A 22,675-nucleotide genomic window follows, 5' to 3' on the forward strand; every position below is an offset into this window, starting at 1 on the left:
GGTGGAGGAAATGTATAGATAATGTAATTAGCCGCCTATGTATATGTAGATTAAGGGGAGAGCTGGCATACCCAGGGAGTCTAGACAAATAGGCTAAATGAAAGATGACAAAACAGGAGAGATGTAAAGGACTACGCTCCATAGCGCTAGCCAAATGAAGACTTAATTGAGAGAGACAGCTAACTTCCAGTAATTTAGCTGATGAAGCCTTTCAGGACTCGTGGCTGCATGCAAACTCACCAACAGGACAGCAGAGAAAAGAGGCCAAGATAGAGGAGGAGGGTGTGTTTTGTTAACATTTGAGCCCACGGTCACCACCCAAAACACATGCACACATAGCCACCATCACACACCAAGCGAGCGAGAGAAGACAAAAGCGCTGATACTGCTGTTCCCATTGCAGGTCGGACGAAGGCACATGCATGGCTGGATGGAGCGGTGACGCTAACATGACATGCTAGCTAGCCAGTAGACGCGCCGACTGGTGATAAAGAGGAATGTTGTCTGGTCCCAACTCTACTTAAATTGCTATTCCATTAGGGTTATATAGTGGGTCTAACATTGCGCAAAATTACCAACCATGGCCACTGAACTTCAAAGGACATGAACGCAACTTTGAATCCCGAATTTGAAAGCTAAAATGGTCTAATAATCACACAAGAATCCAGATTACTACTTAGCAGTGGTGTGCCGTCAGGGCCTTCAAGGCCTTCTCTGCTGGCCTAAGAAATATCTGAATCACAGACTGATGTTAATTATATTTTGTCCACTTATTAAATAATTCCAAATTGTCTGTTAGCTTCCTTTCATTGCTTTCCCCCCTGGTTGCACTCCTTCCAGATGTGTTTTCATATTGAAGCATTTAACCAATCACATTTCAGCCATTATTTGTTGCCAGGGTCAGAAATCTGCCACAAGGTCTTCACAATCAGTTCTGCAGGCATTAAACAAGCGTCGATAAGACTGTTGCTTTAACCAATCAGAATTCGATTTGGTGACACCAAGGCCTTCTCGCAGGCGTAGGGATACGTTATCGCTTTCACCAACTATGATTGGCTAGTGATAGAGTGGACTAGCCAGAGCTACCAAAGTGTATCTGGAGCAAGCTGCACAAGCAAATATATTGTTGTGTTGATTTAATAGCGGTTTTGTCAATCCGCAATGGCTGAAGGAGGAGAAGAAATGGATTTGTTTGCAGATTAACTGTCAAAGCCATTTTCAAGACAGAATTTTCAAGAAAAAAAAGCTGGACATCATTAAGAAAGGTCGGCCAACTCCAAAGCAAGCAAGCCTGTCACAACCGGGAACGAACATTTTCAACATTAAATCAAATAAAAACATATGCCAGAAATACGACAGGACAGGCTCGACTTTCAGCATTAGCTTCAATGGCAATAGAAAAGAAGGAGGAAAGAAAGGAGGATGGATATTGTGTACAGTTAAAAATGATTTTTTGTAGTAAAATATGGCTATATATTCCTAAATAATATTTCAATTGTATGAGGTTATTATTGATGATTTTTTATGTGTCGCAGTTGTAGCTGGTTTTATAGCCATAAAATAGTTTTTGAGGGTTGGATTGATTCCGATAGCTGAAGGCGTCACTAGGAAATTCACGGACCGCCACTGCTACTTAGGTAACAAAATGTAGTTGCTTTAGAATAGGACAAATCTTTATCAAAATTCAACTATTAAGAGTGTAAGAAGCAATGAAGTTATACGCTTATTAAGGAAGACCACGCAACAACATTTGCTCGAGCAAAAATATGGACTGGTCTCACTTCTCTCCTTTTGGCCTTTTCATTTATTCAACTGGTGCACTTTTCTCAGAGGAATCTGATTCCTTTCCACAAATTTCGGAGATGTGTCGAGCTCAAGTATGAAAAGGGTTTTAAGAACAGAAATCGACCACAGCGGTAGTAATGATGAAATATCAGCGTAATATCAGCAGATACTCTGCTACTCATGTAATAGAGCATTTCTAATCCGATTTTTTTCCCGGTCATCTGTCTTCAGTCATTTTTTGCTTTCCTTGCTCGTAGCACATGTTGTGAGTGTAATTAACTTTGGCCAGTTTGCTGCAGCAGACAGTTGCAATGTCGGGGTTCTATGTCTCTCATTCGTTGAGCTTTCGCCGCATACTTACTAGGCTATTTATGGCGCACACTCACACTCGCAATGGTGTGGTTGAGACAGAAAAGGAGTGGGGGGCATCTAGACGTGGTGGGGATTGCTTTCAAAGGAAGACGCTTTCATTCCTCCTGATCAATCTTGACATCTATGAGATGTAATCAGATTGAATGACCTCAGTGCTTGGCAATTATGACCAAAGAATGTCAAAAACTTTCGGCAACATTTCAAGTTTTGACAGCTTCTTTGCATTTTAGCATAATAATATTTTTTTTTTTTTAGAATACAACTTTTTGGGGGTTCAGGTTTGGTTTATGTGTGAGTGTATTTGTTTTAAAATTGTCCCCATTTCATCACTTCTTCCTTGACAATTACTGCCTACTTTTGAAAAATGATTACTTACAGAAATGTGTATAAGGAGGCTCAAAAATGGATAAAGGGTCACAGTTCTTCCAGGGCATGAATACTTGTCTCATGCTCAATTGCTTTTTGTTGAATGAAAATATCAGTGAACTTCAGTCATACAATAGTGAAAATTTGAAAAGAAAACAAACTAGAAAGCCATAAGAAAATGTTCATCTTTGTTGCTGTCATTGTTTGAGGGGAATTTTTAATTTCGACTTTGCTCCTCTCTCGTCTTACGTGCCCAGAGAGCTCTATTTTTAGTCAAGGGCGGCGGCGTCCGTCGTAGCGTCGCCCAGAGCTTGCACTTTGAAACATTTCTGGGAAATTCCACCATCGGCTCCGTGACCCCAAGACTCCTGGCCGTCCAGTCAGCTGAACGAGCTCTATTTTAAGGTTAAGGGTGACGGCGTCCGCTGCAAGGTCACCCGGGGCTCGCATTTCTGAAAAAAAATCCACCGAGGCTCCCTGCCGTTCAGTTCGCTCAGAGATCTCTTATTTTCGGTTAACAGTGACGGCCACCGCCCGCTGCCCGCCATATTTGTTCTTCGTTGCTGAGTTGAGTGACAGTCCCCTGTCTTCCACCATTTTCTGAATGGCAATTGGAAGACAGGGAAGTGTCTGAGTTCCAGCATGAGTTTTGATATTTTTATGAACATTTTTTACTTGGATACTTAATATAAAAACACGATGTACTGAAGCCGGTGAAGGTTGACAGTACAACACAAACAAAGACAGTTTGCCTGCTATTCTTGCATATTCAAATACTCTCATCTCATTTTCAGAACCGCTTTATCCCCACTAGGGTCGCGGGTGGTGCTGGAGCCTTTCCCAGCTGACTTCGGGCCAGAGGCAGGGGACACCCTGAATCGGTGGCCAGCCAATCGCAGGATACAAGGAGACAAACAACCATTCACGCTCACACTCATACATAGGGGCAATTTAGAGGTTACACGGTCGATTGGTCGCCGGTCTTTTGGTTGCCGATCTTTTGGTCGCCGGTCTTTTGGTCGCCCGGAAGGTGAGTGATAATTACCATTTAAATCGTTGCTCAAATTCCCTAAATACAAACTGCGAATTACTATTTAGTCATACTTAATGCCCTAGTAATTATTAGGCTAAAGAAAAGCTCCAAATTTCCCGGATTTTTTTTTTTTTTTTTTTTTGGAGAACTTGTTAAGACCCTGACTGACGTAGCTTCTTAAAGGGACAACGCATGTACATACAAACTCTTATACACTCACACGTCGGCTCAGTGAAACTGCTCATGGCCATTGTTGGCTTTTATTGATACGTAGACCGTGTTGTTCTACCTTGTTTTGTCGCCGGTCTTTTGGTCGCCCGTTGTCGCGGTCGGGGTGACCAAAAGGCCGTGACCAAAAGACCGCGACCAAAAGACCGCGACCAAAAGACCGCAACCAAAAGACCGCGACCAAAAGACCGCGACCAAAAGACCGCGACCAAAAGACCGCGACCAAAAGACCGCGACCAAAAGACCGCGACCAAAAGACCGCGACCAAAAGACCGCGACCAAAAGACCGCGACCAAAAGACCGGCGACCAAAAGACAGCGACCAAAAGACCGGCGACCAATCGACCGCACACGATTTAGAGTGTCCAATCAGCCTACCATGCATGTCTTTGGAATATGGGAGGAAACCGGAGTACCCAGAGGAAACCCACACACAGCTGTGAGGCCGACTCGCTAACCACTAGCCAAACCCTCTCCTGATTTGACTTTGCTGCTTGCTTCTGTTCATACAAACATCTCCAACTAGTACAGATAGATGAGTGTCACATTGAGATGGCAGCGCACCGCGGGTGATCATTAATCAAACGATGCGGCCATGTCAGTGAGGTTTCTGATGAGCCGGCTTTGTCGACTTCAGGGCAACACGGCGCACTAGAGCTTCACTACGGGATGCAGAACGAGGAGGCGAGTAACGTATTGCTCTCAGTTTATTAGATTGTCCCCGCGGTCACTCAATCTGGGACGAGTTGGATTGAATGCAGTCTGATTGCGCCCGGTCCTAGTAAAAGCAGACCACTGCACCATCGCTGTTGGAAGAACAGGCAAACGTGTCATATCAAAACAGGGTTATCCCAATAATGCTGCACGGTTATAGTGGAGTGCATTTTAAGGGACATCCTTCTGACTGCACAAATTTGCATGTTGGTGCAGCGTGTTCAGTACAGTATGTGCTTCTGACCAGGCGAGGCAAGTCGGCAGTGTTTGCGTGCGTGGGTCAGAGTACCACTGTGACAGAAGCTGCCATTTGTTTGCGCTTGGCCCAGAGAGTGGTGCCGTTTGCAAGCACCCACCATGCCGAATGGGTGTCTACATGGGCAAATGTTTGAAAGCTTCCATTTTTTTCAACAGATAATATCAAATGTATTTACAACAATAGGTCCAAGGGGCCATTTCTAATGCTATTTTCCAAGACAAGTACTTTTCCTGTTCTTGTTTTTCTTTCATTTATTTTCTCAACCGCTTATCCCTACAAGGGTTGCAGGGGGTGCTGGAGCCTATCCCAGCTAACTACAGGCACCAGGCAGAGGACACCCTGAATTAGCGGCCAGCCAATCACAAGGCAACAGGAGACAAAGGACATGTTCAATTAGACTAAACTGCATGTTTTTCGGATGTGGTAGGAAACCGGAGTACCCAGAGAAAACCCACCCAAGCCTGGGGAGAACATTCAAACTCCACAAAGCAAGAACCGACCTGGCATCGAACCCAGAACTATGCAGCCGATGCACTAACCACCCTTGTTTTTCTGTCTTTGTGAATATTCATTCATTCATTTTCTGAACCGCTTTATCCCCACAAGGGTCACAGGGGTGCTGAAGCCTATCCCAGCGGACTTTTGGGCGCGAGGCGGGGGACACCCAGAATCGGTCACCAGCCGATCGCAGTCTTTGTGAATAGTAGTGTCTTATCACATCGCCGATTTATGTGGCAATGCAGTCAAAAAAAGACTTCATTTGGAGATTACATACTCGGGGAGTGAAATGAAATGATTTTTTAAAATTAATGATCATTTCTTTGTCAAGTAGCTACTTGAATGGTTACATTTTGTTCCACTTCATGGTTCAGGGAGCCATTTGACTGGACAGACATCAGGGTGGTAAATATTGAACATGTTTAATATTTAAGATTGGTGGCCTCAAAATGTTTCAGTAGGAATCATCTCTTTGCACATCTCAGTCCATAGGACCATTTTAGAGGAAATAAAGACAAAAATAGTCCGAGCTGTGTTTGGAGTTAAATAGATGAACAAAAATGAAAGCTGAATCTTTTACCATACATCCATCAAAATGACAACTGAAATTGTTAAGTAAAATAAACGTGATATTAAGAAAAGTCAAAAATACAGACGCATTGACACAGTGCGGCAAAACTTGATCTGTTATTCATTCAGAACCAAAGCGATGAGATTACACACACACACACACACACACACACACACACACACATGTACACTTATCCACAAGCAATGCATCCCACAGGACAGAGCCCACCAGCTCAATTGAATTATCGTTTTCGAGCAACCAGCATGCAGACTGGGAAGTCTAGCCATCATCCACCCCCTCAACACAACAGCCTCCATCACTTTTTCAACGTCCTGTGAAAGACACGGTCCTATTATAATCATCATTTATGGTCAGTATTGATTACTCAGTGGCTGGCCACCATTTTAGGCCACACACGCATTCACAGTTTACCAGGCACATGAGTACTGCTGGCTTATTGAGAACATAAACACAATAGTCCATCTTAAAACCATTGTAAACCATCAAATGCTCTTTGCAAAATATGAAAGTCACCCAAAATGTCCTCAAAAACATCCATCCAGGAAGCATTTTCTTTCGAACCCGGGTTAAATCTCGATTTCATGTGGGCCGGATCATTTTAGATTTAATATTGAGATATTTTTTTTTAAAGAACTGGATCAAAAGCCCTAAATATTCAATTTTCTAAAAGAATATTTATTTGAGCTTTTGTTTCTTAGTAAGGGAAAACATCTTTTAATCTTTTTTTTTCATTTTAAAAGGATATATTTTTAATTGGGTTCAATATTAAAGTGGAAAATAGAAAATAATTTTATGTATTTATTTTGAGATTTTACGAAATGTTTTTGAACTAAAAACACAAAGAAAAAAATGGATTAAAAAGATTGCAATTATTGATTTAAAAAGGAGATATCAGTAATATACATCTATAATCTTCATTTGAATTGGATCCTAAAAAGGGAAGTCAGCACTCATGATTTACTTTCTCGGGCCACACGAAATGATGCAGCGGCCAGATTTGGCCCCCAGGCCGCCACTTTGACATCCACTGTTTTATATATTTATTTTTAGATTTTATAAAATGTTTTTTGAACTAAAAACACAAAGAAAATTTGAATTAAAAAGATTGCAATTATTGATTTAAAAAGGGGAAAATCAGGAAATAAAATATACATCTATTATCTTCATTTGAATTTGACCCTAAAAAGGAAACTTATGATTTACTTTCTCGGACTGCACAAAATGATTCGGTGCGCCAGATTTGGCCCCCGGGCCGCCAGTTTGACACAGATTTTAATGCGTCAATTGTTTTCAAACTTTTTGTAGTGATTTATAATTTTTCCTAAACTAAATAATAGGACAAGATTCCTTCTAGATAATATAAAAAAAGACATGACAACATCAGCAAAACACCATAAATATAAATCTTAGATTCTTATTATGAACACAGTGTGCAGCATATCTCGTAGGTAAACGTTTTCAACTGGATGATATATGCGCCTCATTATTACCACACTCGATCACTGTGTTTAACCATTTCATAGCCGCCTTCTTGAGACTCCCACCGGAATAGGGAAACCCTGCTTGAAGTTGCACGCAACCAAAAAAATAATTGTTGCTGGACTGCATCTCGGTACAGCGCCAGAGAATGAGGTCGACAGAAAATGGAGAGAAAATAAAAGAGAAAGGGAAAGGACGCTTGGAGGAGAGAGACAGAAGGCGTGAGGGAGGAAAAAGGAAGGAGAGGGGATGTTGCTGCCATGGTAACCGGTGGCACCTCAGAGAGGAACAGAACCGCTGTGGGGAAATACCCGTGTGCATGAATACACACAGAGTATATATACATAAAACTAAAACATGTTCATGCATGTTTCATGGATACGTCCCTATTTTCATGAAACTTTTGAATCTTTCAATGCATACTTCCTCGTAACCATGTAAAAATCATTCTACCAAGTGAAACATTTCCACTCAAGCCCAAGAAAAGTCTATTTTTTGCACACATATCACACCATTCCATTGGCAAAGCCAATATGCGAAGTGGGTACACACCACCCCTGCTGTGGCAATGACGAAGAGTTGCTCCCCCTCCCCCAACGTTTTCACATGCAATGTGAATCTGTTTTGCATACGCGTGAGAGATTTCCACCATTCTGTAATGCATGACGATACTTTTATTGCCGTCAAGTGAGATTAAATCCGGCCAAGATTCCAAAGTCAAACACTTCAAAGGGGGCATAGTCGATGAGCCACATACACACAGCATAGTGTGAGAGATCCATATTTTCCACTTGTGCCTTATGATACAAGTGATTTGACTATTAATGGGATTTTGGAGACACAAGCTGTCATTTGGATTTGCTTTGCTTCCCAACAAACTTTATTTGGGCACTTTTTGTTTTTAAAACAACCCAATAATTTAACCTTTATTCCAGTATCTTAAGGCTAGCAAAGGCATATGTATGTTCCATTCTTACAATCCTTTAAAGGGGCTCTGAAATCCTACAGCAAATGACTATAAAATTATAGCAGGCCACATTTTGGACAAGGTTTCATCTCAAATGTAACAGAAACGTGTTAATAATGAAATTGGTTCAGATTTACTGTATTTTCTCATATATAAGCCAACTCTGTTTATAAGCCGTACCCTTAAAATTGCCTTAGAATCGTTTAATTTTACAAATTATCTCGTATAAGACGCCCCCTGATTCACAATTTTCACCTCTACATTCATAGTTTTAATAGGGAGTACAATTGTGTTACTTTGAAGGGAAAATCTTAAGAAAAATCATCGCACATGGTATTTCTTAGATACTTTATGAATCCAAAGGACCCTCTGCTGGATTGTACATTATTTGGGTCAATATCCTAAGGAAGTTAATATGCCTGTTTTTGTAAATGCAAATTATTCAATTTGAAAAAAGAAATGTCTATCTTGACATAAACCTGATGCTTTTTATTGACAGAAATTACAATTTTCTTACCAGAAACTTAAGAGGTTGTGGCGGCCATATTGGTTGTAATGTCGAAATATCTCCATTCTTTCAATGGTTCATATAACTGCAATAGTTGTCACTTTCAAACAAGAAATAAAAAAATAAAAAAATCTAAGCGAAATCTTGCTTTATTTCATAATCACAAATGTACAATCATTTCCTTTCTTTGTTCCGAAAAGGTGTTGCCTGCACGCAGACAAATTCACAAAGGAAGTAACGTGACCAGTACAACCAGGAAGTGTGTCCATAGCGGTCTAGTCTTCACCAAGTCTCTGGGTGCAATAATAGCATGAGATACACATTACGCAGGTATCAAGGCTTTTAACAACTATTGGGATTTGCTGACATGGTAAACACTAAAAACACATCTATCAAGGCTAGTCGCGTCTGGCCAGTCAGAGTACGTTTAACTACGGTGAGATGTCGACGTTCTGAGCGAGCTGTGGCAGGCACAAGTGAGTGAGTTTTTTCACGTTTTATGCAAGATACGGTTAATTTTTTTCTTGAATTTCATTCATAGATGTAAAAATAAATTTTCTTTACCATTTTATCTGTTTATCTTTTATCTATTTTTAAATAAATGACCATATTGGCCTCATTGTCTTGCTTTATGGCATTTTGTCTTTGTCACCTTGCAGTTTTGTGCATGTCAAGTCTAATTTATGCACATATAAGCCGTACCCTGCATTCAGTCATCTTTTTTTAGCGACAAATACGGCTTTTATGCAAGAATACGGTAGTCTTTTTTTCTCAGGTGCCTTGAACTTTGTACTTCTGTTGAGGCATCGGTGACCATTGGACTGTAGCAGGAAGCCGGACTACCCATATAAAAGCCATGCAAATGAAAGAACTCACAGGAATGCTACAGGCGGGATTCCAACCCCACAGATTTTCGACTACGAGCCAGATAAACCCGCTCAAGTCCCATTGATACCTTAATCAATACGTATTTGTTATTCTGACGTTGGAGCTAGTCATGGCATGGTGGGATGATCCATGTAAAAACTTCTCATACGTTTTTGTTAAAAGCTTTTCCTGTAAGAGAAGATATTTACTGCAAAGGCAAAGGCTATTTATAGCTTAGCATGTGTCATAAGGATGATATATGAGCTTTCTCGAGCATGGAGTCAAAGAGGGTGATGTTACAGGACAGGCGAGAACAGTTGGTGAGAAAGATGTCAATAGGGGAAGAGAATAGTTTGTTCCTTTAATATCACAAAAAAACAGAATACTGTAAAACAGATTTTCCTATTGTTCTGACTGCACGCATTCTTTTCATGCATCATGTCACAAGGAGGAGAGCAACGAGAGGAGATCAACAGAAGGAGAGGCAGACGCTTGCATGTGAATAACTATTATCCTGATGAGATTCGACCAGGGCATCACGATATTTTGGGAGCACCTCACGACGCAGGAGTGAAATTAAGACAAAGTGTTATTCTTTCTTCACGATTCAATATGTGGGTTAGGCACATCCGCATGCTGTCTTTTTCACCTTCTCTCTCTTTCTCTCCTTCACCATCCAACCAGGCGTGAGAAAGTGGACCCTCCCTCTCATCTTTAAAGATGCATGAAGCTGCATCCACAGGGTAGGAGATAAAGAAAGAGGCGGCTATGGTGTTCGTCATCCCGCTGTTTGAAAAGCTTAGCAGCGGTCAAATGTGGGCATTAAACAATGATGTGCAAGTAAAATTAATTCGTTCATCGGGCTGTTAATCCTAAACCCAATTCCAAAACATTGTTATGTTATGGGCTTATATTCTCAAAAACTCAAAAATTAAGATAGTACTGATTATATATTTTGGTGGTCCATATATAGATGTTCATTCGTTCAATCGTTCGTTCGTTCATTCGTTCATTCGTTCATTCGTTCATCCGTTCATTCGTTCATTCGTTCATCCGTTCATCCGTTCATTCGTTCATCCGTTCATCCATTCATCCATTCATCTTTTCATTCATTCATTCTTTCATTTTCTGAACCGCTTTATCCTCATTATGGTCGCAGGGGGTGTTGTAGCCTATCCCAGCTGATTTTGTGCCAGGGCTGGAGAAAACCCACCCAGGCCCAGGGAGAACAACATGCTAACTCCACACAGGTGGGCTGCACCCACCTGATTTGAACCCAGGACCCAGAACTATGAGGATGACACGCTAACCACTCATCCATGTGTATATATATATATATATATATATATATATATATATATATATATATATATATATATATATATATATATATATATATATACATATATATATAGCAGTGGCGGGCGGTGCATTTTCTGGTAGCGCCTTCAACGTATCAATCCAACCCTCAAAAACTATTTTATGGCTATAAAACCTCTACTGCAGCTACAGCTGCAACACATAAAAAAATAATCAATAAATTAATGCACAAAATGGAGTAAAATCCATTTCCTAGCAGCATTTCATGATTAAATGCAAATACTGGAGCTTTTCAGACATTAAAACCAGGCCAGGGGGTGATTTTCCCGGGAAAAGACAGCGATGAACGTCAATGGCGTACGGCCAAACATTGCCCGAAAATGGGGTAAAATCCAACCGAAAACAGCATTTATTGATTAAATACAAATATTGGAGCTTTTTAGACATCAGAACCGGGCCCGGAGTATCATTTCCCCGGTAAAAAGACAGCGATGAACGTCGATACGTCCATACGTGAAATGACAAAAAATGCACTAAAATACTAAAATTAGGTAAAATCCACTTCCTAGCATCATTTATTGATTGAATACAAATACTGGAGCTTTTGAGACATTACAACCAGGCCAGGGGGGTGATTTTTCCCGGGAAAAGACAGCGATGGATGTCAATGGTGAAACGCCAAAAATTAAACTGGGGTAAAATCCACTTCCTAGCAGCATTTTGTGATTAAATACAAACACTGGAGCTTAAATACAAATACTGGAGCTTTTCAGATATCAGAACTTGGCCCACAATTGAAATATTATTTAGGAATATAGCCATATTTTACTCACCAAAAATCCTTTTTACACAATATCCATCCTCCTTTCTTCCTTCTTTCCTATCGCCATCGAAGCTAATGATGAAAGTCGAGCCTGTCCTGTCATATTTCTGGCATAGTCCGTTTTGAAAATGGCTTTAAATCAAAACAACAATATACTATTTGCTTGTGGAGCTAAGTTAGCACACTGAAAGTGCCGCACACACCATTTTCCCGGCTGTAACAGGCTTGCTAGCTTCGGAGTTGACCGCCCTTTCTTAATGATGTCCATTTTTTTCTGTAAAAGTCCGTCTGGAAAATAGCTTTGTGAGAGAAATCTGCAACAGAAGCCATTTGTTTTTGCCACTGTCGGCCATGTGGGTGGAGTTTGCGATCTTTGGCTGCTTTGACCCGCCTACTAGCCAATCATAGTTTGTGAAAGCAATGACATGTCCCAGCCAGCAAAATGCTAACGCCTATGAAAAATCATTGTGGGGTTGCCAACTCGAAATCTGATTGGTTAAAATCAACAGTCTAGTTTAATGCAGCAGAGCCCGCAAGAACTGATTGTGAAGGCTTTGAGGCAGATCTGATCTGGCAACAAATAATGGCTGAAATGTGATTGGTTAAATGCTTCAATATGAAAACACACATCTGGAAGCAGTGCAACCAGGGGGAAAAGCAATGAAAGGAAGCTAACAGACCATTTGGAATAATAAGTATTGATGGACAAAATATGATATGATTCAGATATTTCTTAGGCCAGCAGAGAAGGCCTTGAAGGCCCTGACGGCCCACCACTGATATATATGTATATACATGTATATATATACATGTGTATATATATATATATATATATATATATATATATATATATATACATATACATATACCTCACAAGGGTCACAGGGGTGCTGGAGCCTATTCCAGCTAACTACGGTCACCAGGCCGGGACATACTGAATCGTTGGCCAGCCAATTGCCGGACATAAGGATAAGGACAACCAATCATCCTCACACTTATACCTAGGAGCTATTTAGAGTGTTTAATCAGCTTAGCATGCATGGTTTAGGGATTTAGGAGGAAATCAGACTACCTGGAGAAAACCCACGCAAGCCTGGGGAGCACATGCAAAATCCACACAGTGAGGACCAACTTGCAATTGAACCCTCAACCCCAGAACTGTCAGGCCAATGCGGTAACCATTCTGACACCGGGCCGCAGAATAGATGTTTATTTTTTATTTTTAAGAGTTTAAGTCATTTTCATTTTCTTAAATAAAATGCATGGAATGGAACAATAAAACCACTTTCATATTATGTATTTAATCGTGTGAGTCCTGGAGCCAATCCAGTCGCCCATGATTGCACCCTTGATCACATAACTGTACGGCAAGTCATCCACTGTGCTGCCCTTTCATTCATTTTATTAAATATTGTACACGTAATCTTCTTTTATTTGTTATCACGCTGGCCAGCTAGTGGCCAACGTTTACGGCTTACATGGCCCCTAAATATTTGGCGAGCCCTCCTATTAAGTAAGTGAACACACATTGACTAAAATAAAAGTTCGTTTTTTTAATTCAATAAAAAAGATTTATTTTCAACTTGGTTGATGCCAAAATGTAATGGGCTGGGTTGTGTAATATATAACAGAAACCATTACCTACCACGTGTCTGTGTACAGACGTCTACCCTGTAATACCGAATAATATGATTCGTCAGCGTATTGAAGAGGATAAACGCTCATCATGCTAGCAGTGTTTACTTTCACACGACCGACGAGCACACATATGCTGAATAAAAATGCTATCACAGTCTTCCCTCTGCCATCTTCAAACTGAAAAGCTGTGACAATAAATGGAGCTGTCTTGTGCGCCCCCGACACTTGATTTTTTTTTTCATTTAAGAACTAAAAGTGAGAAATTTGCAAGCCTTTAAGCGAATGTGTGGGTGTTAAATCATCAAACAGATGGCGGGGCAAAGGCGGGTAGAAATAGACACGACAGAGAGAGTGGGGACGACACTTGGGAGGTTCGCCATTGTGCCTCCGCAGGAGTAATTTCACACACGCATTCACACAAACACACTAGAAGGTCTCATTTGGTTCTCTTGAGGTGAACAGTAGAAAAATTGTGTTGAATTTCCCAATGATCAAAGGAATATACAGTAGCATCAGTGCAAATAAGGCCTCTCAGTTATACGATGTGTACTGTGATTGTGTGTTTGTTCATGTGCCCTTGTGTGTGAGGAATTTATCTTGACAATTTGATATTCATAGAACTCTCCAAACCATTCCGCATCTATTTGCTTGTTCACTGAATATATATACTACATAAAACATGAGAAGTTTTTTCATGCCATCTCAATTCAATGGTGCGTCAATACAATTTTGATTTGATATTCACCAATAAATGACTTAACATGGAGAGGCTGCGGTCACTCTAGGCCAGGGGTCGGGAAACTTTTTGAAAGAGAGAGCCATAAACAATTCCTATTTTCAAATGTTATTCCTTGAGAGCCATACTCACAATTTAAAAGTCAAAATACATGAATATGTGGGATTTTTTTTTAATTTTACCACTTTAAAAGTACAAAAAGTCTCTGAATTCTTTTGACAACATTGTTACGTTGTTGCTAATGAGTATCAATGAGAGAATGGGTGCAGAAGACTCTAATGAAGAAAAAATCAATGCCACAGCGCCGAAGTGACGTTCCTATTGGTGCTTTCGGGACTCGGCTCTCTCACCACCAGTTTCCATATTTTAGCTCAGAGCCATATGCACCCATCAAAAGAGCCACATGTGGCTCCCGAGCCGAGAATCAGGTCAAGGAAAGTTAGTGGTTGCAAAAATGAATTTGTAAACATAATTTGTGATACCTAAAAAAAATTGTGCACTGGCAAAAAGGAAAAAAAAAATGCCAAGTACTATTTATTGTTGTTTCTCATGTAGCATGCAATCTACAGAACATAAATGACATCTACCCACCTGCGATTTTTCTCGACTTGTCTCACGCGAATGGTCGGTGTCCAGTCCTGGTTCTCAGGCAAAACTCGTTTATGTGGAAAAACATGACCAGAATGGACTCAAGGCAGATCTACAGGCGCCCATTTTCTCAATTTTAATGCCAAAAAAATCAGACAAAAGCCCTTTAAATGCAGATGTCACCAAATATAAACAAGCAAATCAGACTATAATGTTTTTCTTCGGCTTTTTCGGTACATCACACCAGAAGGCACACCGTTTATTACCACCTTACCATATTTCAAATCATAATTGTTGTGTGTTATTCTTCCAACTATGAACAAAAAGTAAGACAAGTACCCTGACATTAGAACTGACAGATTGCTTTCTTATGCACATTGACAACTTTTAGTGTTACATTTCAGTCGTAAGAACATTTGGAAAAAAACATTGAAGAATTAAAAAAAAAACTGTATAATTGCTTTATAAGAACGAAATATACATTATTTTAATAGAGTCCAATTCAATTCAATTCAATACAGAAAGTGTACACAAGATGGCGTCAGAGATCATTGTTTCGAAGGGGACACTGTTACACGACCAATGGATAATTTCGTGGATAGGTGTATCAAAATATTTTTTTGTAAAGTAAAACAATCCTTCTGTTTTTTTTAATTTGGCTATTACACTACTTATCACAGACAAAGGTCAATCACTAGTGTTGCATTATATGTACAGTAGTATATAATAAGGCGCTGCCTGATAGGTTAAAAATAAGCCAATAAGAGAGGAGTTTACTCAGAAATAAACAATTATCTTCCCGTCTTGTTTTTTATTATTAATAAATTGTCGCCAAATGTAGCTCATAAAACACGAAAACTTTCAGTGGTAAGTTGTGTTAATTATTATTATTGGTTGTATTGTTGCCTTTTCTAAATTCATTTGACATTACTTAGCGCATTGAAATAAGAATTAATGTAGTACATAGTTCTGTTTCTGTTACAGGACAACGCCAGTTAAATGGAAAAAAATAGTCAACTTCGTGGGCTTTTTTGTTTTGTTTTTTGAACGTCGCTAACGGTAATACAACCTATGTTATTATTGTTGTTTTATATTTCATTCAAAGTTAAGTTAATGTTAAAGTGAACAAAAATGTGAAATTAACCTATTAACTCTTGAAATTTGCTAACAACAAGTATTGAGAAGCACCGAAAATCGGAATGGAACAAAATGTAATCTATCTTCTCAACAGCAAAATGAGTCAAGAAGCACATAGTCCACAAAAGGAGGAAAAATTGGACCACAACTCCCCGCAGGTGCAGTGCAACAATGACAACAGGTATGTTTCCACTTTACATGATTAAAAGTGTCATAATTCGAACTCTGCACTAACTGACTACTACATTAAGGTGTTAATCTAGTTTCATCTGACTTCTGGTTCGAAAACTTGTGCTGGTGTGCAGTCCTAATGAAATGTAATCTTGTTTGCAGAGATGATGATGATGATTTAAGGGAGGATGTTCCCATGCAATCTATTATGACCTCAACCCCCACAGATGCCGATAAAGTTGATTGTGAAAACATCTCTCATACCTTAGAAGTAAATACAGTTGAGACCTTTTTTTTAGCTTTTTAAGTTATCTGCCATCTGCAAACTAAATTCTGATTATCTCTTTTGAGGATTACGTCGCAGACAAATCAACAATCCTTAGTGTTTGCAGCATGTCCCTTACTGACATTTCAACATCAATTCATAAACTTGATTGTGAAAACATCTTTCATACCTTAGAAGTAAATACAGTTGAGACCTTTGTTTTAGCTTTTTAAGTTATCTGCCATCTGCAAACTAAATTCTAATTATCTCTTTTGAGGCTTACGTCGCAGACAACTCAACAATCCGTACTGTTTGCAGCATGTCCCTGACTGACATTTCAACATTGATTCAAGAGCAGAATAAGGATTCTGGCATTTTGGGTGCTTACATACACGTATCTCAAACATATCGGAAAAGCGCTTGGAAATCCTATTTGGAAATGTACCCAATATTATTCACAATGTATTTTTTCAGCCAATACTTCTGAATGTGACAAAGATTCCACTGAATCAGAACCAAAAGAAACTCCATCTGTTACTAGTTCACCGTCACCATTTTCAGGTTTGTTAGTTTGAAGGCTTTTTTCTGTGTTATAGTAAGTTTTGTTTTCCTTATTAAAGTATAAAGGCACAGATTCAAATTGCCTCTATCACATTCAAATCTTTCAACTTTCCAAGCTATTTGTAAGTAACATTTTTTTTAATTTAGTTTGGGACACAGACTTTCACAAAACTCACATGACGGCAATAAGCAGTGAGAAATTTGACAGCCTCCTGAAAATGACTCCAGATTTACATAGCTGCAAGAGCCACATGGCAGTGTTTGTCCTCGTGAGAGGTACTTTCATTTCATTTCACTGTTGCCTTTTAAGTGTGTCAACTGTCACAGAGACTAATAGTAAAACGTTTAAAACGTAACCCTGGTGTTTTCATAACACTACTTTTGTGCTTCTGTCCATGGAAGTGATGGACTCATCCGGCCATGCTTGCTATGACTATCAAGTGGTGGCTGTGGGATCCGGCCGCTTGAGCTGCACCAGTTTTCTTTGCTTCAATGGGACCATGCTGCATGACTGTCATGCCATGGCCGTTGCCAGGCGGGCCCTACAGAGGTATGCGCTGACATATTTAAAATTATTGAATGCACGAGATGCACCCTGTGATCAGAAGTGTCTTCTTTTGTCTTTCGCTTCAGGTTCCTCTACAAGCAGGTTCTGCTTTTCTTTGAATCTAATTCTAAGGACAATGAGGCATGTATATTTGAGAGCGGCACGGCTGGCTCAAAGCTTCAACTTAAAGCCAAGACCAGCCTGCACCTCTACACAAATCAGTGCCCAGAAGGAGCTGCCATGAACTTCTGCTCATGGTAATTGTGTGTTCAGTTCAAAGAATGATATCACCCCTCGGTATTCTGTTCTGCGAAATCATGGACAACTAGGAAAGAGACAATACACTTGGATATGATATATATATATATATATATATATATATATATATATATATATATATATATATATATACAGACGCTCCCCTACTTACGAACATTCAACTTACGAACAACGGTACATACGAACATGTCTGCAAATTGCGTTTAAGTCGAAAAATGTTCGTAAGTCCAATTTTGTATTTCGCGCCTTTTTCAGAGTAGTACTTCTTTCCGCCGCTAATACCGACGCCTGGCCCTGTGAGAGCTCAGCTCACCCAGCATCTACCTTCTTCTTCGTTGCAATGCGGAAGTGCGTGAATGTATCTCCAGTGTGCAAAGAACCTTTTTCATTTGTATCATTAAATATCTCATGCATCCATTATTGAATATGGTTGGTAAAAAGCTAAAGGCTTCTATTGAGGGAGTTGCAAGGAAGAGGCAAGCCATTTCATTTGAAACGAGTGGCAATAATAACGAAGCTTGATGCGCGTGAGAGTGGTGAGCGTTGCACATATATGTACAACTTGAATCGTTCGACCGTCAGTACCATTTATAAACAGAAAGATCGAGCAGCAGGACCCAAATATTGAACGTTGTACAAAGTTTGCAAATCAATTGAATGATGCCATACTGTGCTACCGCATCATTTATGATGAAAAAAAGAAGAAAACTGTGCAATCGTCGTTAGAGCGCTTCTTTCGGCCAGTTTCTAATACATAAATCTCTCTCTCTCTCTATACAGTACTGTACATATTCTCTCCATTTTGTTAAATGTTTTTTTCAGTACAAACCAATCCGTGTTACTTATACAAGCCTTAAACATACAAATGCACTTATATCAACCTTCAATATACTTATATCGGCCTTAAACATAAATTATAATACAAAATATAGCACTGAATCAACTTACAAACAAATTCAACTTATGAACAATCGCTCGGAACCTAACTCGTTCGTAAGTAGGGGAGCGTCTGTATATATATATATATATATATATATATATATATATATATATATATATATATATATATATATATATATATATATATATATATATATATATATATATATATATATATATGCAATCTATTATGACCTCAACCCCCACAGATGCCGATAAACTTGATTGTGAAAACATCTCTCATACCTTAGAAGTAAATACAGTTGAGACCTTTGTCTATATATATATATATATATATATATATATATGTGTATATGTATGTATATATATATACGTATATATGTATATATACATATATATACACATATATACACATATATATATATATACACATATATATATATACATATATATATACACATATATATATATACACATATATACACATATATATATATATACACATATATACATATATATATACACATATATACATATATATATATATACGTACATATATACACATATATATACACGTATATACACACATATATAGATATATATATACATATATAGAGATGTATATATGTATGTATTTATCTTCAAACTTGCGACGCACATTGTACCAAATCTAATGACAACATCATTTGTCGACATGACTAGGAGCTCGGGCCAAAAACCTCGGGGCCCCCCAAAGCTCCAGTATCACGCCAAGGGTTTGCTGGTTCAGGCCGCCCACCTCGACCCGAGCCACAGGGCGGCTAAAGTGTGCTGCATGTCGGGCACTCACAAGCTGTTCATGTGGACCTTCGTGGGCGTGCAGGGCGCTCAGCTGAGCCACTTTATCCAGCCGCTATACATCACAAGCATGGTCCTCGGTAACCTTTCGTCTCGCTGATAGTATGTGATAACCGGGTTTGAGTTCAGAGGTCGTCCTCTCGCCATAGGGGGCCAGAAGCAATACATCGGCTACTTGTCGGATATCGCCAACGAGTGTCTGGGCGACGGTTGGGACGACATCCTGCCGCCGTTCTACAAGAAAAATGGCATCATCTTCTTGAGGTGCGGAGAGGCGAAGTCCGTTGAGGTGTTATCGCAAGACGACGTCCTCAGCGTCAACTGGTGCCTCGGAGACAAAGACATCGAAGTTGTGGACAGCAGCAAAGGCTTCATCAACCACAGGTAGCCCACCCACTAGAGCAGTCTTCAATTAAGCGGACTGAATTCAACCTTTGAAGTAAACGGCAGTTTACGTCAATATAAGTTGCTCCGATCGGCGATCGGAACTGTGACACCATAGTGACCATGGTGCCCTTGCTGACTGCCCAGTTGCCAGCATGCATAAAAAAGGCATAAGGAGTGAGGCTAACTAAACATTTTAAGGTGAATTTACTTAGAAATTGAAGTGTGGACCAAAAGCCTGCCCATCTAAGTCAGGGGTGCCCAACTCTGGTCCTCGAGTGCGCCTTTCATCCAGTCTGTTTTCCATTTCTCCCTCCTCTAACACACCTGAATCAAATGATCAACTCATCAGCAAGCTGTCCAGAAGCTTGATAACGATCCTGACTATTTGATTCAGATGTGGTGTTGGTGGAGGGAGACGTGGAAAACAGACTGGATTGGGGCCCTCGAGGACCAGAGTTGGGCACCCCTGGGTTCAACTGTCTGGGTCATTTAGAACCAAAACCTGCACCCACTGTGGCCTTTTGTGGAAATGTTTGGGCACCCCTGATCATTAGTCCTTGCAACTCATTTAATTAAGAAATTATGGATTTGTCGTCAATGGCACTGAATCATGAATATTCACAGCAAGTCTTCCTGATTCAAATGAAATAGATGTCTAATACTATCATTAGCATGTAATTATTTAAATACTATGGAAAAAAAGAAATCAACTTTAGAGTTGTAAACAATGTTAACATTTTGATTCATTTATTTTCATTTACATTGTATTGATTCTTAAATTTTGTCATTATAAAAACCACAATGATTACAGATTTTAAAAAAGTAAATATTTTTGAAAAGTCACTTGCTCTATAAAGGGTTAAGTCTTTTGAATAGCTGTCCACTGCAGTGAACACTATCCATAAAACAGTTAAGCATTTCAGTTATTAATACTTAAAATGTTTAGGTCCTACTTTGAATAGAAATAAGTTACGCCACGTTTTGCTCTTAGAGCGGTGAGTGGTTAGCGCGTCGGCCTCACAGTGGGGGACCTGGATCCAAATCCAGGTCGGTTCACCTGTGTGGAGTTTGCATGTTTTCTCTGGGCTTGCGTGGGCTTTCTCTGGTTACTCAAATTTGCTCCCACATTCCAAAGACATGCATGGTAGGCTGATTGGACACTCTCAATTGCCCCTAGGTATGAGTGTGAGCGTGAATGGTTGTTTGTCTCCTTGTGCCCTGCGATTGGGTGGCCACCAATTAAGGGTGTCCCCCGCCCGAAGTCAGCTGGGATGGGCCCCAGCACCCTGGCAACCCTGGTGAGGATATAGCGGTTAAAAAAATGAGATGAGATGAGACCTAAAGTGTTGTCGCGCTTTGCAGTTCTCCATCAGTGAGCGGACACAGCTTCTCCAGCCGGCTGTGCAAGAGAGCGTTCTACTCTTACTTCCGTCAGGTGGCTCAAGTGGGTGGACACGGCTACTTACTGGTCTCCCCCACGTACCGCAGCATCAAGGTTTGTCTCGCACCGTGTCAGGTGAGCTCTACAGACCTTCATGTTAACTGTTTGTGTGTGTGTGCGTCAGGTGGAAGCGACCGTCTACCAGACTATCAAGAAGCTAGTCAAGAAGTACTTCCAAGACAAACAAGCAGGCCCCTGGAAGGCCAAAATGCTGGTGGATTGTTTTAGTGCCTGAAAAGCTATATTTGGGTGGTAGGTTGAGGAATATTTGTTCTTCTTGTTTACAACATATTTTGTGGTGATCACTGAGTTTTTGTGCAGTATGGTTTTGGTTTAGGAAAAAAAATAGGGTCAAACGAGCAGAAATGTACAATTGAAAAATGTCGGGCCCCTAGAATGCCAAAAGGTGGTAGAGCGTTTTAGTGCCTGAAAGCGTGTTATTTCAGGGCTTAAGAATGTAGGTGTTCCTTATGAACATTTAATATATGTAAACACAGACTCAAAACATTTTGGTTTGGGTTTGAAACTTCTGACTCTGTACATTAGAAATTTAAAGGGAGCAAAAATAACATTCAACCTAAATGGAGGGTTTCCATTACAACTGTGCTTCGCAGCCTAACAGGCTCTATGACATCTTAGCAGTTGCTTGACAATAAACTCCTCCCTGTTCGGATGCTCATGTGTTGTTGAATTTGCTCTATACTTAACAAAGAGAGATTAATTGTGGCGTGTGATACAATTACTGAGAATCATCAATCCCATGGGACTTGGCTGATCTGAAAATACAGCCTTATTTCAACATGGATTTAGTTCAACCTTGATTATTATTTTTGATTATATTTTTTTTTTTGCAAATCCACAGTGGACATAGTGACACAATTCTGATTAAATCCAGCTCTTTGTTATTTAAATACAGTTGGACAAATGAAAAAAATCAACACAATTTGAATAGTCATACCCCTACTTATGAATGCCTCCAGGTACGAAATGCCCTCAGGTTACGAAAGCTTTTCATATGCAAATGAGTGCCTCGAGATACGAAAAAGATCCAAGTTACGAAATCCCCCAAAAAGTAAATGCATTTCCTAATCCGTTATTTTATTTTGAAAACATTGTCACGGTTGCATTGATTCTCACTTTAGAACCTCGCTACACTACTGGGCTCTCATTGGCTGTCTCACAACAACCACTATCCATGTTTCACGATTCTCTCTTACATACCTGTCGACCTCGGCTAAATGTTCCCCTTATCTAGCGATAAAAACCGTACAAATGCAACGTGGTACATAATTACACGTACACACACACAGGGCACACGTTTATTCAATCATTTTCTGAACCGCTTTATCCTCACTATAAAAGTCTAAAATGTACTACA

General features: G+C 39.8%; 1 protein-coding gene across 6 annotated transcripts; it reads left to right on the forward strand.

Annotated features, from left to right (window-relative positions):
• Window positions 1-15,528: 15,528 nt before the first annotated feature.
• On the forward strand, window positions 15,529-21,971 carry adad2 (adenosine deaminase domain containing 2). Of its 6 annotated transcripts, XM_077592458.1 has the most exons (14): window positions 15,541-15,639; window positions 15,757-15,831; window positions 16,004-16,090; window positions 16,243-16,351; window positions 16,432-16,542; window positions 16,623-16,725; window positions 16,820-16,906; window positions 17,054-17,182; window positions 17,309-17,456; window positions 17,540-17,710; window positions 19,335-19,549; window positions 19,619-19,853; window positions 21,219-21,351; window positions 21,422-21,971. In XM_077592458.1, exons 3-14 carry the CDS (start codon window positions 16,008-16,010, stop codon window positions 21,530-21,532), a joined length of 1,635 nt encoding a protein of 544 aa, XP_077448584.1. In that variant the 5' UTR covers window positions 15,541-15,639; window positions 15,757-15,831; window positions 16,004-16,007; the 3' UTR covers window positions 21,533-21,971. The 6 variants fall into 6 exon arrangements, with proteins under 6 accessions (XP_077448585.1, XP_077448584.1, XP_077448586.1 ...); XM_077592459.1 differs by lacking the exon at window positions 15,757-15,831 and having other exon boundaries at window positions 15,529-15,639; XM_077592460.1 differs by lacking the exon at window positions 16,432-16,542.
• Window positions 21,972-22,675: the final 704 nt, after the last annotated feature.

This window comes from Stigmatopora argus, chromosome 22 (assembly GCF_051989625.1).
Source record: "Stigmatopora argus isolate UIUO_Sarg chromosome 22, RoL_Sarg_1.0, whole genome shotgun sequence".
Lineage (NCBI taxonomy): Eukaryota > Metazoa > Chordata > Actinopteri > Syngnathiformes > Syngnathidae > Stigmatopora > Stigmatopora argus.

Bases quoted from the DNA above. Each gene is read 5' to 3' on its own strand.
- adad2 (XM_077592459.1), top strand. From the start codon at position 16,008: ATGAGTCAAGAAGCACATAGTCCACAAAAGGAGGAAAAATTGGACCAC. The intron at 16,907-17,053 runs GTTTGTTAGTTT...TTTTTAATTTAG, and splicing joins TTCACCGTCACCATTTTCAG to TTTGGGACACAGACTTTCAC. The intron at 17,457-17,539 runs GTATGCGCTGAC...CTTTCGCTTCAG, and splicing joins GCCAGGCGGGCCCTACAGAG to GTTCCTCTACAAGCAGGTTC.